The sequence below is a fragment of the Oreochromis aureus genome, linkage group 22, assembly GCF_013358895.1.
Source record: "Oreochromis aureus strain Israel breed Guangdong linkage group 22, ZZ_aureus, whole genome shotgun sequence".
Lineage (NCBI taxonomy): Eukaryota > Metazoa > Chordata > Actinopteri > Cichliformes > Cichlidae > Oreochromis > Oreochromis aureus.
This window is the reverse complement of record NC_052962.1, coordinates 12,186,318-12,205,087: the sequence shown is the minus strand read 5'-3', so window position 1 is coordinate 12,205,087 and position 18,770 is coordinate 12,186,318. Positions and strand designations below refer to the sequence as shown.

At 40.0% G+C, this 18,770-nt stretch overlaps 1 protein-coding gene across 1 annotated transcript; it reads right to left on the bottom strand.

The window, feature by feature from the left end:
* Positions 1–249: 249 nt before the first annotated feature.
* Positions 250–17,544, bottom strand: si:dkey-166k12.1 (solute carrier family 22 member 6-B). The gene is made up of 10 exons (XM_039605381.1): positions 16,584–17,544; positions 13,360–13,463; positions 12,428–12,582; positions 9,225–9,393; positions 8,963–9,077; positions 5,079–5,185; positions 4,772–4,983; positions 4,563–4,671; positions 4,267–4,479; positions 250–4,074 (listed from the first exon to the last, which is right to left on the bottom strand). Exons 1-10 carry the CDS (start codon positions 16,914–16,916, stop codon positions 3,972–3,974), a joined length of 1,620 nt encoding a protein of 539 aa, XP_039461315.1. The 5' UTR covers positions 16,917–17,544; the 3' UTR covers positions 250–3,971.
* Positions 17,545–18,770: the final 1,226 nt, after the last annotated feature.

Below are 18,770 nucleotides of genomic sequence, written 5' to 3'. Positions count from 1 at the left end.
AAACACACACAGAACGAGTTCACTTAGTCTTTAAAATTTTCCTGCTCAAGGCACACTGGCTCAATGCCCTTATTTCAGGAAAGTCCCAAATTTCCACTCGTCCTTTACAGACAAATTATTCCTGCTATAAAAAGAAGTTGCATTTGTGCTGACATCTAACATCACATGCTGTGGCCAGCATTAAGGCGTGCACTCTCACATCATGCATATCGACATTTATACAATTGGTTTCTTTAATTTCTTTGCAACAGGAATTTAGATTTTTTTTTTTTTTTTAATCTACACAAATTTTTACAACAAATTGTTTTCACAATGGAACACAATGGAACATAGAAATAATATCAAGTGTTTCTTTTTAAAAAAATTAATGGAAGGTCACAAAAATATTAAGTCATACAGGAACATGATAAAGAAATGATGGCGTCTTCTGTCGGCCCAAAATGGACCGGAGGAATTGGAAAACTGCTCTGTGGTCAGAAATGTGAAATTCCTTTTGGAAAACATGAGCGTCGTGTCCTCCCGGATAAATCCTGCATCTTTCACAGTGTGTGAGTGCATCACGGTCTGTGCAATTGGCAGCTTACACATCCGAAAAGGCACCATTAGTGCTGAATGGCATATACATACATATGAGGGCCCAAAATAAAAAAGCAGGGTGGGTATAAAATTTTGACAAAAAACTCAAGATTTTTGACATTAAAGTGGCAAATCTGAGAGAGAACATTGAGCCTACAGTGCTTAAGACGCTTCAAAGCTTCAAAGCATGAGGATTGAATACTTTAATAATCTGTTGGATTGCGTCCTGATGTACCACAAGTCCTCAAGATATCAATTGCGCTGTAGTACTTCACACACAGGCTGTTACCTCATTCAAATCAGTGTGTCTTCTGTAGAATAGCAGCTCACGACAATGACTCTTTGAAGCTCAGACGCTTTTGAAAATGTGGTGATTCTGAACTTAAATCACAAGGATTTCTTTATTGCAAAGTCCAATTGAAAAGTATAATTAAATTAGGTCATCTAAGAAAAAGGTTATTATTAGTGTTATTCCTGGCAAATTTGCCATTTTTCTCATAAATTTGCCATTTTAATGTAAAAAACGTTGATTTTTTTCCGTTTTTTTCTTGGAATTTAACCTGCAGTCCAGACCTTCCACCAACAGAAAGCATTTGGCACATCATGAAGAGATCAACATATAAAGACTCAGGACGGATGAGCAGCTAGAATAATTTTTTTCTGAGTTTAAATGTTTCATATTGTTTCCATATTCTACTGTGAATCAAATGTGGGATTATGAGGTTTGCAAATCATTGCATTTTATTTCTATTTACATTTTACAGTTGGAGATGCTTGTGCCTGAGTAACAGCACAAACATACGGTGTTGTGAAAAAGCATTTGCCCGCTTCCTGATTCCCTCTTTTCTTTTTGCTCATCTGTCACAATGTTTCAGATCATTAAACTAATTGTAATATTAGACAAAGATAACCAGAGTGAATGCAAAATGCAGTTTTTAAATGATGATTTCATTAAATGTGTAAAAATAAAATCATGAAGGGGCACAAATACTTCACAGCACTGTATGGCATCATATTGCACGTTCAAGTGCATCCGATACATGAATCGAATTTCTTCTATAATTCATAACAATAACAGCCCTTGATTGCTTGTGAAGACTCATTGAGTGTTATCATTGATACATGCTGCAGTCCATTTGTATTGGACAATCATAAAAGAAGAACAAATCTAAAAACAACAACAACAACAACAACAACAACAACAATGCTGCAATCAAATATTCTTCCACATGCTGATAACAGTCAAATCTTTTTTTTCACCCAAAACTATTAAATACAGCAGTCTAACCAAAAGGCTTCATTAGTGCATGCAGTCTCACTTGACTAGTTTCATTTTTCTTGGCTTGAGACGAGGATGACGCAGTTGCTTGCAATATAAATTTGTGCTACAACCAACATATGCCCAAAACAAAAACACTTTCATACAAAAATATCAAACACGTTTCTTTGAACAAAATGCAGTAAAAACGTTTGGAGAATAGGTGTGCTGCATTTGGCAGTTTGCTAGTCTTCTTCTCCAGTCTTTAAATCGCGTTTAGTTGTGCGTTTGATCCCCCCCAATCATAAGAGCAGCACGTCCAGGGATTTCGCCCTGAACAGCAACCGCACACCCATCTTGAGTGAAAACAATACCTCATTTTAAGTGGTGCGAAACACAGTCCCAAGATCTTTGCTAATTTATAGCACGCAGCACACAGTGGGCCTATGTCCAGATCAACAATCAGCACCGTTACAGTCACGTGAAACAGAAAGTTTTCACTGGACTTCTTTTACTTTACTGCTTCCAAAGCAATTAAGAGGATAACAGAACACAGTTTATTTAACTGACTAACAACAAGCGTGACCACTTCTATAAAAGCAGATGTTTGATGGTCTGGTGCATTCATACCCAATCTTTAGAGGAGTGGACACCCCAAGGTCAGACCAGCTACGTGAGCTACATCTCAGACTCTAAACACTTCAGTTAGCATGTGAAATGTTAAAGTTCCCGACAGTACAATTAGAAAAAGACAGAAAAAGTCGCTTGCTTGTGAGGAGCTACCAGGAGAACATCTCCTCTCTAAAAAGAACATGGCACCACTGCTTAGGTCTGAACAAACCACAACACTTCTGAAGAATGTCTTTTGGCAAAAACCCAACTTAGCATATCAGCACTAACAGCTCATATCAGCTGTGAAGCACAGTAGTGGATGGGTGATGATTCAGGCTTCTTGTTGGCCATATGACCTAAGCATCTTTCAGTGACTGACTCGACCATGAACTCCTCTGTACACACACACACACTGATCTAAAGTCAAATGTGTGACTATCTGTCCGTCAGCTAACGCTTGACCCAAATATGGTCATGTAACAGCACAGCAGGAACAGAATGGCTGAACATGAAGAGAATCCAGGCGTTACAATGGTCCCGTCAAAGTCAAGAAATGCTGCTGCAGGTGCTTAAGAGAGCTGTGTATAAACAAATGCCTGAAAAAAAAAACCCTCAATAAACTGAAACAACGCTGTAAGACAGATGTCATACAGAGAACTATTACTTCAAGTTAATACATGTGGCTCTACAAGAAGATTCTGGAGTTAACGAGTGTCGCAGAAGGAGAGAGGAAGTCGCTTTAGCTTGCTGTAGCCATGTCTGACAAGCTGTTAGCTGACTTACTAATTAATTTTTGCTACGTTTCATTGTTGCTATAGAGTTATTATTAAATTGGCAGATTTAACAAATGTGAGTTTTTACTCTTTAAATTTGACTTAAATGAAATACATAATTACAGAACAATTCAGTTCGGTTTTACATTAATGTAAAGACCTACAATAATAGACTGAAAACCCCACAATCCAGTGACCCCCTGTGAGCAAGCACTTGGCAACAGTGGGAAGAAAAAACTCCGTTTTAACAGGAAGAAAGCTCCGGAAGAACCAGGCTCAGGGAGGGGCGGGGCCATCTGCCCTAACTGACTGGGGGTGAGCCAGAGATGAACAATTACTAATGATTAAATGAAGGGCGGTCTATAAACACAGGATTCAGCAACTTTTCAAGAGGGTGTGACTCACTTTTCAAACACTTTTACACTGATTGTTTTCACCCAAAAGGCGGTGCAAACGGTCTGGTGGCAGGGAAGTGATGTATGAGTGCTCTCATGTATGGATGAATATATACACATATGCAAAATCCTAATAGGAGCTATTATTCTGCCTACCCACATTCAAACCTCAAGTAAAAGGTGTAAATCTCTGATGGATTTACAAGATTGTAAAACACAGATATTTCTGACTGTTTGGTGCTTTTTTTTTTGTTTCCATTTGAAATATGTTCTGCTCACAATCAAACACCTGACGTGTAATTGCATAGAGGATTTTGTGAAAAGTAGTATTTCTGGCATCAAAGCTGAGGCTGTGCATTAGGTGCGGCTTGCCAGATTGCATAACTCCAGCTTCTCTGTGCTGCGTCCTGATTGGCTATCATCTTCACAGATCTCTGGGTTTTCCTCGGTTGGAGGTGTCCTGTGAGAGAGGAATAACAAAAAGCAGACACTCATAACTGTACAGAAGGTTTACGTGGGAATGAACGGGGCAGATTTCATGTGCGTTGGTGTTTAAATTGAAGACTGTGTGTTAAAGTTTGCTAACCTGCGTTTTTACTTTCATCCTTTCATGTATTTGGCACAGAAGCAAGCAGTTTTTTTTAACAATTACCTAACATCCCAGTTCTCTGCATCCTCCACTGTGTCTGGAAGAGGTCTGTCGGCAGTTTCAGGAAGGGCCAGGGCTAGGACAGCTCCCAGAAGCGGAGAGATGCCGAAGATGGCGAGGGGTGTGGCTGGGCTGTGGTTATGCAGCATGTTGATAATGGGTGCCAGTACACCACCCATCCTTGCAAACATACAGGATACGCCTATTCCTGTTTGCCTTTTGGCACAGCAAGGGAAAAGGGACAGTTTCAGGAATGCATCACTGAGAAAACGGTTTGATGATTAGGACAAAAGTCTCACCGAAGCACCGTGGGGAATATCTCAGCAGTGTAGACATAGATCACAGCAAACGACGCCGCTATGCCAAACTTCCCTACCATGGCGAGACCACTCAGGAGATTAGGATGATCTGCAGACAAAAGGAGAAAAACCATTCATTCAAACCATCCGTAAATTTTAATATCAGTTATTTGAGGAAGAAAAAGCATCTTAGCAAGTTTCCATCTTACCTGCAGGCACTGCAAGCATGAGCAGACAGGCAAGGCCTCCGATTGCCAGGAAGCCACTCTGAGTGAGTCGACGGCTAAAGGGCAGCACGACGAGGACCAGAGAACGAGCGGGGATCTCAACCAGCCCGAACACGAACTGGGTCAGGTAGAGGTCTGTCCCCAACCTGGACACGCCCAGTGAGAGACCGTAATAGACCAGCACATTCACAAACCTGTGATTTCAAAGGGGAGAAAGAGAGGGGGTGGTAAAAAGCTACAGAGACGTTGTCTCTGCTGAAAATGACAGTGAAACAACAAAAAGTCTTACCAAACGTAGAACAGGATCAGAGATCTTTTCCTCATCTGAGGCGTGCGTACCAGATCGACAGCCGAGTGACTTCTCTTCGCCTCAACCGATATCTCACACTTCTCAACCTGATGGTGACGCCACAAATGAATCAGAAACCTTGAAACAGGCTTCAGAGATTTTACATTTTACCTGTACATTAAAAACATCCCTACACTACTTGATGTACTGTAAATGTTAAATCAAAATATTATATTTAAATCTAAGTGTTACATTAAAAATCCTCAAACCAGATGTTTTTATAAGGTGTGGAGCATGCTTCAATTTACAAACCCCATACAGTTATGTGTAGACTGATCTAGTACTTAGCAGTGTTGTGGTACAGGTGCCTTTAGCCACGCTGGCTTTAAGCAGTCATGATGGCTCATGTAACGACTGCTTATATCTTTGCCGAATACATTTAGCTAAATCCACAAGGAGCAGTAAACCTCTGAGTCATCAACACCAGGCGTACAGGTCAGCTGATCACCGGCTGTCCACAAAGAAACTGTTCTGTAGCTCCCAGTGCACATCATCATGTGATTTATTTAAGTTAATCCCCCCGTGGCACTGCTCCATCTATCTTAGGGTTCCCCACCTAACAATTTCAATTTAAACCCCTGTACATGATCAATAATAAACATGTTTTAGTATAAAACATGTTTATTTACAGAAAATGAAGTAGAAAATATAATCTCTAAATTAAGAAGTTCTAAAGCAAGGGATGAGTTTGGATTTGATACCAATTTCTTGAAGCATTATAAATCTTGTCTTTTGGTGCCTGTGACCCATCTTATTAATTTATCAATCACGCAGGCAGTCGTTCCTCTGAGTTGGAAGGTGGCAAAAGTTACACCAATTTATAAATCGGGTGATAAAACAGACCCTGCTAATTATCGACCTATTAGCATACTCCCTATCTTCTCAAAGATAGCAGAAAAGTGGGTTGCTAATTCTATCATCAAACATCTTAATGACTCCAATCCGGGTTTGCACCCTATGCAATTCGGATTTCGCACTCTTCATTCAACTGAAACGGCTGTCTGTGCTTTTGTTGAGAGAGTGAAATCTTACTTAGACAAGAGCAGTTGTGTTGCGGCTGTTTTTCTTGATTTCAAGCGTGCGTTTGACACTGTGAATCATCTTAAGCTCTTGTCTAGACTGTCGACATTTAACTTTAGTAATCATACTGTTAAATGGATACAGTCTTATCTATCAGATAGAAAACAATGTGTGCAAATAAAGAATAGCAAGTCACCCTATCTTTACTGTACGCAAGGTGTCCCCCAGGGTTCAATTCTAGGCCCCCTGTTATTTTCACTTTATGTAAATGACTTGCCTAATGTGTGCAAAAATGTGGACACGATCATGTATGCTGATGATACGGTAATTTTTACGCAAGCCAAAACTGCTGATGATGCAGCCCATCAGCTTTCACTGGCATTACATGATTTACAAAAATGGCTGAATGACTCATGCCTGTGCCTTAATTTTAAAAAGACCGTATCAATGTTTTTTAGTAAACCTAAAACAACCGTGGCTGCAGTAAAAGTTTGCTTGGGTGCACAAGAATTAATTAATGTTGAGGAATTTAAGTATCTGGGAGTGCTACTAGACTCTAAATTATCCTTTAAAAAACACATTAGAAAAGTAGTGAAAACTGTAAATGTTAATATACAGAACTTTAGACATATCCGCACATCATTAACAGACACAGCAGCGATTACATTCCTGCATTCTATGATACTGGCTCATATTGAATATTGTATTACAAGTTGGTCCTATACGAGCTCTGCTGCTATTGGGCCAATTGAAGTATGCTACAAAAGAGCATTGAAAATATTAGATAAAAAACCTTTTTCATATCACCATTGTCAAATTTTAGATAAATACAAGTTTTTAAATTTTACTAATTTCAAATTATTTAAATCTGCCTGTCTAATATACAAAGTTATACATGGTCTGGCGCCTCCACCAATGAGTGATTTTATTAAACAAAAATCTAGCAGTGTTGCCGGGTCTCGATTGACTCGAGCCACTGTTAGAGGTGATTGTGAATTGACATTCAGGCGGACCACCTTTTCACAGAATGCTCTGTCATACCAGGGAGTGAGCTTCTGGAATAGTCTTCCACTGTCAGTGAGGGAAAGTACAAGTCTACCCATCTTTAAGAGTCACTTAAAAGGGCGGCTGAGGGACACACAAACATGTGATCATGTTTAATAATCATGCTTTATATTGGACGGAAAAAGAGTTAGTGTATTACTAAAAGGGAAACAACTGTTAGTGCAATGGGTGAACGCAATATCACGATAGTCAGGGCATATGCAATACTGGGGTTTGTGCAATATAATTGATGTGTTTCCGTTATTGTTATCTATGCTGTCCTCTGTGTCCACTCTTCTTGTCATTTGTTTGTTCTAGTATAATGTGATGACTGTTTTTGTCTCTGTTACATGACCTGTAAATAGTGTCTCTGTATGTTTTTACTAACTTGTGTTTAACACCAACCTGCCAGAGGGTCTGCAGATGGAAATTAGCCCAAGGCTATAATCTGGCATATTTACATTTATTAAAATGTTCATTAATATGTATTGCCCCTCTTTCTAAAAAAAAAATAAAAATAAAATAAATAAATAAAATATATTTAAAGTACATAAAATACTCAGTAGAAAAGCAGGATGGCTCTCACAGCCACATACAGGATATTGTTGGATCATTACTGGCCTGATAGCACTGAAATAGAATTCATTATGTTTATTTGTAATTTCATTCAAAAAGGTAAAGTTGCATATATTCTTTATTCATTACATGTACAGTGAATTAATTTAAGACTTTTCACATATTGATCAAACAATATATTTACTGCGTATCTCTCCGTCTAGCCCTGTACTTGAAACCACGGTAACGGGAAGCGTGCTGATTCGTCTGGAAGGCCGTCACTACACTGCAATAGTGTATCACCAGCTGTGAGTCGTGACACCCAGTTATTGAAGTTTCATCTGTGCCACAAACCCGCAAGTGTTCAGCACACAGCCAGTGAAAATCCCTGCTATCCTGACCATGCATTACACGCTGCATTAAAACAAATCAAGAAAACGGTGTTCTCGGCACGAAGCCTCAAGTCCTTCAGCTTTCATGTGACCATCATCAAATCAGAGGATAAGGATTAGAAAACCAGCTTAGAAATGTATGTATGTATGTATTTATTAAGTTTTACTGTATAAAAGTTGTACTCCTCATTTTGTGATTGTCCCATTTTCCTCAGGAAGCTCAGCTTTCACTTGATTCATATTTAATTCTTATGAATATCTTGCAAGATAAAAATGCCAAAGGGACCCGTTTCATGAGAGAACTGCAGCATGAGTCCTACGAGACAAAACAAAACATTTAATATGGCTTTTTTTTTCTTTTTCACATGGAAATGATGAAGACGACGAAATCTCTGCGGCTTTCCCAAGGTCATCATGTTTACTGTATGCAGATGTTTCAGTAATCACGCTGCTGATATAAAGGCAACTGTACGGAGAGGAGGTTTCTCTGTGATTATTTTCTTTTAATTTTGTTACAGAATCGCACGAAGCTACATGAGGATCAAAGGAGCAAACATTTGCTTCCAGGACAACATGCCCAGTTCACTGTTTTCCCTTAGTTTAATGTAGCGTGTAATGAATGCTCACACCACTGGTGTGTGATCTAAAACGCAGTTAGGTTTGTGTGTGATCGCTGCCGGAGGAGTACAAGGTTTTTGTGAGAGTTTACAGTTTAGAGGAAACAGCAGAAACGTGACTGTAAAAATAAAGCCTAGCACTGTCACAAACACTGTTTTTGAACCAGGTGATCCTGAAGCTGAGACACACACACACCTGTACGGTGGGAGGTAAGACACGACCATTAACCAGTGCTGCCTTGCGAAGGAGCGCAATGGCCTCCTCTCTCCTGTTGTTGGCCAACAACCATCTGGCAGAATGGGGAAGCACCCTTGTTGGCATTGAGAGGTCAAACAGGGAGGTAGAGAAAAGGATAAAATGAGGAATGAAAACATGCAAGACACTCATAGAAATGCAGGTGTATTTTCATGTCTGAGCAGGGCAGATTTTATATTCAGATCTCAGTTGAATTTCTCACCATATATAGAAGCTAAGCAGGAAGCCCGGGGCTGATATAGCTAGTTGCAGCTTTCTCCAGTCTCTTATAAGATATGCTACTCCTGCTAGCAGCATATAACCCAGGCCATAGGCATAGTCGGTGATGATACCAGCCAGCATGCGTCTCTTGGTGCATGTCCACTCAGTACCTGTAGAACGAAGCGAGGAGAGGAGAGGAATTGTGGCAAGGGCTTTGCAAAGACAGCTTTCAACCAGTGTATTTGCATATCTGAAGATAATGAAGGGTCTGCACAAATGTGTTCCTTTCTTGTTAGCATAAAGATGAGGAAAGCCTAGCACTGTCTAAATCCTGAACTTACATCTAAAAGTTCTGTTGTGTTTACTCAGCACAAAAAATGACTGTATGAGAACTTAGGTGAAATTAAGGAAAGCGCTAGACAAGCTCTTAAATGTCTGGCATGGTGGTGCATTAGTGAGGTTTTGAGTCATGTGACCACGAATCGTGTGACCGTTAATCACATGATATAACCTGTCTGCTTTTTTGGATGTGTAACAAGGGTTAAGTGAGTAAGGCCACAGTCACACAGGCTGCTCTGTAACCATCTGGCAACAACCAATCGTCAGGGAAAAATGAGTATTCTTCCACTAGTTTTTGAGTGGTTTCTGCAGGTTGCTGGCAGTTGTTGTGAAATAGACTCCTAAACCCCCAGTCACACAAGCCTGGACCCATTCAATGAAAACCTGGCAACCGCTGGTCACGAGGAAAAAATGCGTATTACCCCGCGGGTTGGCAAAAACCTCCTTGAGGTTGCTTTGGTCAGTGGCAGGTTGTCGCAGTCAGCGTTCTGGCTTTATCAAGGCTTGCTGCCACCCTGGCCATGGGGTGACTGTAGCTCAGGAGGCAGAGCAGATCTTCTACAAATCGGTAGGCTTGTAGTTCAGTGTTCTTGTTCCAGTCCTTGGGCAATGGGCATGGTACTGAACCCTGATGTGGCCCCAGTGCATTTATCAGAGTGTGAGTGTGAATGTTAGATGCAGATGTAGAAAAAAGTGCTTGTAGGGTAGAAAACTTTAACTAGAACTAGAACTAGAACCAGTCCATTTACAATTCACTCAGCTGGCAGTCACAGACTGTTTGGAAACAGGTTGATGTGTTGCATGCAAACGACTGGGAACCACAGCAATCTCAAATCAGAAGCAGGTTTATGGTGCAGCATCCTCTTTGTAACTGATTTCATTCAGCGAGAACCAGCAGCCTGCAGGAACCACAGATCGGCATGCTATAGCTGTGTACTGTTCCCTAAGAGCGGTGTCAAAAACACGCAGAGCTGTGACGTGTTCATGTTTCACGTCTGTGCTGATATTGGCTCTGGTTGTACGACAATAAGAACTTCTTTGTAGTGAAGTGAAACCAAGTGAAAGAATAAATATTAACCATTGCAAATACTGTCTGTGCTTCCCACGCATGTTTTTTTTAAATATATATTTTCAACCAGTCAGCTGTGAACATATCTGCAGGGCCACCAATGTCGGTTTATGCGCTGTTGGCTGTTTTAGAGAACTGTGCACAAATATATCTTCATAGACTCAAATCCCACAATCCCTCAGACACCACACAGACACCAACCATAAATTTGTATTAGCGGTGTCTCTCAGTGTATCTAATTAGAGCCTCGTTAGCTGTTTCCATGTTTCCAGTCTGAGTAAATAAAACTGAAGTTTATCAGCCAGAATATAAAACTATCTGGGTTTGAAATAGTGACGTAACCGTTAATCTGCACTCAAAGTAAATGTAATCACATTACAACAGGTACCAATGTGGTTTTTTATACATACACTTTTCGGACACTCAACCAGAAACACACCTGTGCTGGATCTGTGACGATTAATAAAATTTAATAATAACTTAAAAAGTCTTAACACTGAGGAGGAGTTTGTCATTATGTTTTCTTTATTAAAAACACTTCTGAAAATGACAAACCCTGAAGTCATCAGAAAAGTGTGAAAAGTTTTGAAAAATAATAATAATAATAAAATTAATTGTTTAATTCATTTTTAAATTAACTACCAAATTAAATATCCATCCATCCATTCGCTTCCGCTTATCCTTTTCAGGGTCGCGGGGGGCGCTGGAGCCTATCCCAGCTGTCATAGGGCGAGAGGCGGGGTACACCCTGGACAGGTCGCCAGTCTGTTGCAGGGCCAACACACAGGGACAGACAACCATTCACACTCACATTCACTCGCACATTCACACCTAGTGACAATTTCGATTATCCAATTAACCTATCCCCACAAGCTGCATGTCTTTGGACAGTGGGAGGAAGCCAGAGTACCCGGAGGGAACCCACGCAAACTCCACACAGAAAGACCCCGGCCTGATGGTGGAATTGAACTCAGGACCTTCTTGCTGTGCGGCAACAGTGCTAACCACCGTGCCACCGTGCTGCCCAAATTAAATATTTAATATTGAAATGTAAGTTGTTATTAGTATAAAAGTTTTATATGAATAGATGAGGTCCTTATGTGTCTGAAATGCATCTTATTGATGTGATATTGCTTTAAAATTAAAGTCATAATAAGGAAATTAAAATAGGAATGCTAACCTACATTTAAAAAACATAAACACACTATCCTGTGACAGCAGTCCTGTCATACACGGCATTATTGTTAAATAATTGACAATTTAAAAAAATATTAATGAATTATCTTTTGTCACCATTTAAATGAACCTGAGATTATATATCAGCCACTGTGTTTTATGAAATCATCACTTTTTAATAATTACTACTTTTTCAAATTTTTCATCCTGTATTTACTTTGACTTGTTGACCATTAAGTTTCGAACAGGCAACGTACGTTGAACATGACTCGTGAAACGTGATCTATCTGAAAATCAAAAGAATTTGGATTTATTTAAAACATTTTTTAAAAACGTATAGATGTTAATAATTGTTACATGCATGACGACATTCGTGCACAGCTTCATTCTGATTGGCCCACCCAACACATATGCATACATACACTACAATGATTACAGTAGGAAGGTAAGTGCCTGTCGGTTATTCTGTGCTGACGCTCCACTACAGCAACCTCAAATCATCGACCTCACGCAGGGTTTGAGTGAGTGTGTGTGTGTGTGTGTGTGTGTGTGTGTGTGTGTGTGTGTGTGTGTGTGTGTGTGTGTGTGTGTGTGTGTGTGTGTGTGTGTTTGTTTAGTACCAAGTACAAAAGCATTGATGATGACACCAGATATTGTTGTGCCAACTACAAAGCGAAGAATCACATAGACCGGGAAGTTGGGTGCAAAAGCCACAGTGACACCGAACACAGTCTGGAGAGCGAGGGACAGCAGCAGGACGAAGCGTCGGCCATACCTTGTAGACAGAGAGAGGACACAGGAATGTGAGTTAGCCCGCCCTCATTATTAAAGCTTTGCACCAGTAGACCCAACGAAACAGAAGTAAAGATGTCACACTAAGCTCCAAACACATGAAAGAAAAAAATACCAAGTCTTTATGTAGTTCTAAGTGTAGGAGGTACAGTTATCAGAAACCAGGTGCTTATAACTTTATGTTCACCAGAGAAAACCTGAGGTTTGAAAATTAGTAACAAAGCTGGGAACATCAGTTTGTTCCCTGGGCTGTTTTTCTTTTCAGGTGCAAACGCTTCCTTTTCTTCACTTTAGCCCTAACTTACCAGGAAAACCACATATTGCCACCTGCTCACTACCACCCACTGCAGCCTTCACTCTTCAGTTTCTTAACCCTTTCAGCTCCGTCAATAAAAGGGAAGCACAGGTCTCATGACCCACTCCCACTTCCCCTTTGTCTTTCTGCAATAGATCTACTGTGTCAGTTCAAAGACTTTTCTAAGATATTGATGATACTACCCTTCTATTGTCTCTGGTTTAAAGAAAAAACAGAGAATGAACAACAGTGTTAAAAGTATGGGTGATTTTTAAAGTCACACAGTTAAGTCTGAACAGTTTTATTGTGTGTGTCTGTAGCTGATGAATCAAATAAATTAACTGCTCCCCTTACATACAGTCACCACATGCAAAGGCCTCCAGCAGTCCCCATCCCTACAGTCGTGCTCTGATGCTGAGGATGTGACACTTTGTTCTATCTGTGCGCCGAGTGAGAAAAGCCTACCTGTCAGCCATGGCTCCAAACACCACCGATCCCACCAGCAGGCCAAACATGTAGATAGATGATCCAATGTTGTTGAACACAGCTTTGCTGCACACCAGGTCCCACTGGTAGGTGGAAAAAGAAGTTAGTCCTTGTGCATTTGTTTATTTCTTATGTATTGGTAAATGGCCATGCAAGTGACAGACACTCTGTGGGCAAAGTATCGGGCTACATCGCATAATCTTAAGCACCTCACGTTTGTAAAAGAACTCAATAAATTTAAGTGTAGTACTGTAGTAGGATGATATCAGTGAAACAAGTCAGTTCCTGAAATTTCTTCCTCCTTTGATACTACACAATAACATGAAAGTGGTATTATTGCAACATGGAAGCTTTTAGGAACCAAACCACAGCAACTCATCCACAAAGTGGCAGACCATATAATCTTACAGAGCAGGCCTTTCAAGTGCTGAGGTGCATATTGTGGAAAAGTTGCCAACGCTCTGCTGACTCAGTAACTACAGGGCTCCAAACTGCTGCTCACATTAACATCAGCACAAAAGCTGTGCACTGGGAGCTTCACAAGATGGGTTTCCATGTTTATGCAGATCCTGTAGCTGTATCTGGCCCAGTACTTGTGTCTATGTAGAGTATTGTCAAGGTCATGGTCTTGGTCTTTGCTGATATTGATTATTGAGAATGGTATCAAACTGGTATTGGACAAAACAAAGCACTGTCATAAAGTTCCAAATGTAAATGGACCTTAGGAAAGGGTTAGGGCTGCATCAGGGTCAGATTGACTGTAACCTCTAAGGAAACATGATGAAATCAGTCTATAATTGACAAAAATGGCAGCTGACCAGCTGTAAATGACCAGACACTGATGATTTTCAGATTACACTGTCATTTGTTTCTGTTCTGGCTCATTAAACGTATAACATAGAATATATAAAATACATAAAATAGTCCTTGCACACAAAGTGAACCTTCCAAAGTTCAAGAAGAACATCCGCACAATGTTGAAGTGACTAAACTGTCCAGGATATGGTAGCAGTACAAAATGACGGCAATCATTTCTGAATCCCTTTATAGTTGAGACAGTGACTGTTAGTCAAGGAAAATATGTAGCACTACAGCACAATATCAAGGACACAAGAGCCTTTATGCCAAGAAGACTCTTATGTAATATAATACAAACTGTTGTTGATGAATTCGTGCATACAACAGCAGCAGTGAACAGCAGGGGTGCAGCAGGGTGTGAGTGGGGCCAGTTGCTTATTTTGGCTCCAAGGACCTTTGGAAAGTTAATGTGGATGTTTGCTGTGCTGGGTTCATTACTCTTTATCATCACATCAGCCTTTCATTAAATAACTAATTAAATTTCTCTGATTTTTACATATTTGACTTTTATTTTATTTTATTCATGTTTTTCCTTATTTAGCTCCTTTCTTTTCCATAGATTTTGAGATATTTGCTTTGCCATATTGTATTTTATCACATGCATTTAGCACAAAAAATAAGAACATTTATGTTTGGTTGATTACTTCTTTGTTGAAGCAATACTTCTTGTCAATAATAGTTATACCTGTTGAAAGCCTGTTTGTTTCCCCACAAATGGAGCCACGTTTGGAAAAAAAATGCATTTGTGGGTTGAGCAGCAGAGCTGAGTATGTGGATTGCATCCATGAAAAACTTGCCAATCTTCTCTTAAATCGTGACTCTTGTTTGGTGTTGTTTATTGGGTTATACGATTGAAGTCTGAAGAAACAAGAGATATTGGCAGGTTAACAACTGATTCATTTATCAAACAGGGGCCTCTGCAGCATGTAGAAAAGCCGTACACAGCCACAACAGCCTGGCACCTCCTCCTCACCAGGTTGGTCACACACTGCTTTGGCATGGCATCCCAGTCTTAATCAGTATTTGTCGCAGGTCAGACAATGTGGTTGTGCTGGTCACAGAAAATTTAGCAACAGCGATTAAGATTTGTCAAGTTTTTTACGGCAAAACCCACATACTCAACTCTGCTGCTCAACCCACAAATGGTTTTTCCTGACAAATGTCCCATCATTTTAGGGAAAACAAACAAGCTAAAATTTATTGCCAAGAAGCATTGTCATATCACCACATGTCATAAGAACAACACAAATATTTTACATATTTATTAAAAACAGGCTAAATAAAAGAAAACTATATTGTTATTTATTAGGTACATAAAGCACTAAATTCAGGTTTTGCCAAAAAGTGATTTCCAATATTTCTATGCGTTTCCTAAGTGTAATATTTTTTATTTATATTGGTAAATAGACTTTAGTGAACAGAATTCACAAAGGGCTTACATAAAAAATGTAACCTCTTCATATCTTTATGACTGCGACATTATAACCAGTGTCGTCCTTTATGGCCAATTAAAATATCTTTCTAGATATTTGTTGCAATTTCTGCTACCCACTTGGTCACATAAGTCATAAGTCAATGAGACTTTTTAACTGGATAAATAAAAGATCGATAACAGTCACTTTGCCAAAAACTTCTTGCGGCTTCTACTCTGTGACAGAAATGTTCTTTCTGGCACTTAACGAATTAATATTATTCACGCGGGACAGATTTTACATGTGTTTCACATATTATAGGCCAACAATGCAAGTAAATAACCGTAATTTGACATCTTAATATAATTTTTTAAGTGCTTCCCTTTTTTCTGCTTATAAAACAGTAAATTTGGGAATCAGCGGCTAACAACAACGATTATATTTTAGCATTAAAAATATCATTTAAATAAAAGAAATTAAGCAGGCTTGGATTAGGCTTTGCAGAAACAAAAGAAGATGATTTTGGTAAATATCAATATGGTTAATTTAGACATAAACGCTACACTAGGTGCAGGTCTAATAAATGTGTTAAACACTGGTTGTTTTGGCTGCTGTAACACAAAAAAGTCCCAACTTTGGGATAAAGTATACCACATCATAGCTTATAAAGCACACTGGCAGCAAATGATCTTTGGATATGTCTTTTTATATATTAGTGAGATTAAAATCCTTACTCTGATACTTATAATAAGTATTTAATAATTAATATAAGTAATAAAAAGTATTAAATGATAGCCTACCGTTTAATATTTGACACCTTTTTATCTCTTTTTTCCATTTCCACCTCTTTTCCCAGCATGAAAGTGAATTCATTAATGACTTAAGTTGATCTTCAGCCCAAACCGAACAGACCAGATGGTCATGTTTCTGTACCTCGGTGACGATGGTGCTCTCAAAAGTCTCCCTGCTGTAGACCCATCCGTCACCGCACGGCACGCGCTGAGTGCCATTGCCCAGCAGCACGACATCCTGGGAGAAGCAGGAGGAGTTGGAGAGGCTGAAGTTCAGGGTGGCTGAATACAGGGACTGATTTCCCGCTGCTGGACTCGAGCCCTCGCGGCACTGATGAGGCGGCGTGGCTCCGGTGAAGATGCTCACCAGCATGTGGAAGGCGAGGAGGACCTGAGGTAGACATATCCATATGTAGAGAATTTTCTGGTATCTACCAAAGCCTCCAATGGCAGAGAGGATCTGATCGAAATTCATTTCAAATGTAGGTCAAACTGGCTCCAATGGAGTGGATGAGCCGGGAGATGGAGGCGGAAGATGGTTGTAAATACCGACCAGATACTGAGGCGGTGTTTGCGGTGGTATGGAGACAAACAAGATAAATTCCCATGTGCTGCCGTGGTCAGTCCGAGTGAAGTTGTTTAACAATTACTGAAACGAGCTGAAGAAGGTATCCTCTCCCTAAACACACTCTCACCTCACGGGCAGCGAGTGTCTGCAGATGAGGCTTCACAGAGATCGATTAAAATGCTCCAAGGTGAGACGCGCGGATAAAGTTTTTCAGTCTCAAACCAAGTAACAAGTGCATCAAATTAAATTTAAAAAATCTACAATCAGTCTTCCGTTGTAAACATTGCACAGGGAGTAAAATCGCGCACCCAACAAAACGCCAGTGTTGTTTTCCACTCAGTGCAAAATGTGCACATTATGGCAGCGGGGAGCGCGTGTGGTGTTACGTATCCGTTACTTATAGGGGAAGGGCCATAGCATCGCTACCACATCTCATATGTAAAAAAAAACAAACAAAAAAACAACTCAATGTAAGAATCACGGGCCACCACTGAGGCGCAGTGATTTCACAGATTACCGGATTTAAAGCTCTTCAATGTGGAAATCGTGTAAACCTCACTTGCTGCCGTTCACTGCGTGGATGCAGGTGTAGCACTCAGCTGTTACACAGCCTTCAAACACATCTCTGCTCTCAATTTGCAAAAAGCAGGTTGTGCGTTATCTAAGAGGCTCTCTGCTGCCACCTGCCGTTTGATGCGATGGTAGGCACCAAACTTCTGTGAGCGGAGGGGTGCGGGGGTTATCATAGCATTCACCTGAAAGTGCTAGATATGAAAGGTAAAGACCCTAAAGTGTTAGGGAGACAAGCAGGCGGTGGCGACGGTGGGGAGAAAGAACTCTGTTTTAAAGGGAAGAAACTTCAGAATCAGGGAGGGGCAGAAAAAAGACGAGCACAAAGGGATCAGGACAAATAAAAAAACAAAACCAAAAAACAAAAAAAACAGTAAGATGAGAGAAAAGTTAGTGATTAGTGGCATATGAACATCAGGATAGAAAAGAGGGTGGTGGAGGAGTCCAGAGTACATCACAAGAGTTAATTTTCAGGGGCTCAAGTTGGGAAAAAATAGAAAATAAAAGCGTAAGAAATCAGAAAAAGAATCAGAAAGAAACACCAACATAAACCATTTAACAAATGACTTATAGTAATGCAACTGTGGACACACTTCTTACTTTGCAGTTGATAATGCAAGGCTATCTTGTTTTGCGTTTATAATCACCACAGGTTACAGCGCATGCCTATTTTAAAGGGGGATCTGTCCTCCTGTCATTTCTGCATATTGCTGCACTGATAGCTGCACAGAATTTATGCTTGGTGGAGACAAAAAATAGAGGTGCAGGGGTGGCACCTCTGGTTTCAGACCTACTCGTTTGCACTGGAGCTGGCTTTCAGAACAGGATGAAAAATGGTTGAGAAACAGTGAGAAGGAAGACCTGAGTGGCTGTTTTTACTTAAGTTACCCCCTCTCTCACTTGTGCAGTTGATCAAATAGAAAGAAAACACTGAGGACTGCTGGGAACTGAAGTTGTGTGTCATCATCAATAAATGAAAAGAAAGAAACGTGATTATCTGTCGTGACCTGTACATTTGTAACTTTGCACACAATGCAAGTTTTATTTTTAATCTAAAATAATAAATTTTTATATAATAACACTCTAAATGTCTCGACGTTACAATAGTATGGATAATTAATTGCACTTTATATTGTGACCACTCTCTACCCTTCTGTACACAGTGCTTCCTTTATTATAGATTTATTTTAT

Bases quoted from the DNA above. Each gene is read 5' to 3' on its own strand.
- si:dkey-166k12.1 (XM_039605381.1), bottom strand. From the start codon at position 16,916: ATGAATTTCGATCAGATCCTCTCTGCCATTGGAGGCTTTGGTAGATAC. The intron at 12,583-13,359 runs GTAGGCTTTTCT...TCTGTCTACAAG, and splicing joins TTTGGAGCCATGGCTGACAG to GTATGGCCGACGCTTCGTCC. The intron at 4,075-4,266 runs GTAATTGTTAAA...CCTCTCTCACAG, and splicing joins GCAGAGAACTGGGATGTTAG to GACACCTCCAACCGAGGAAA.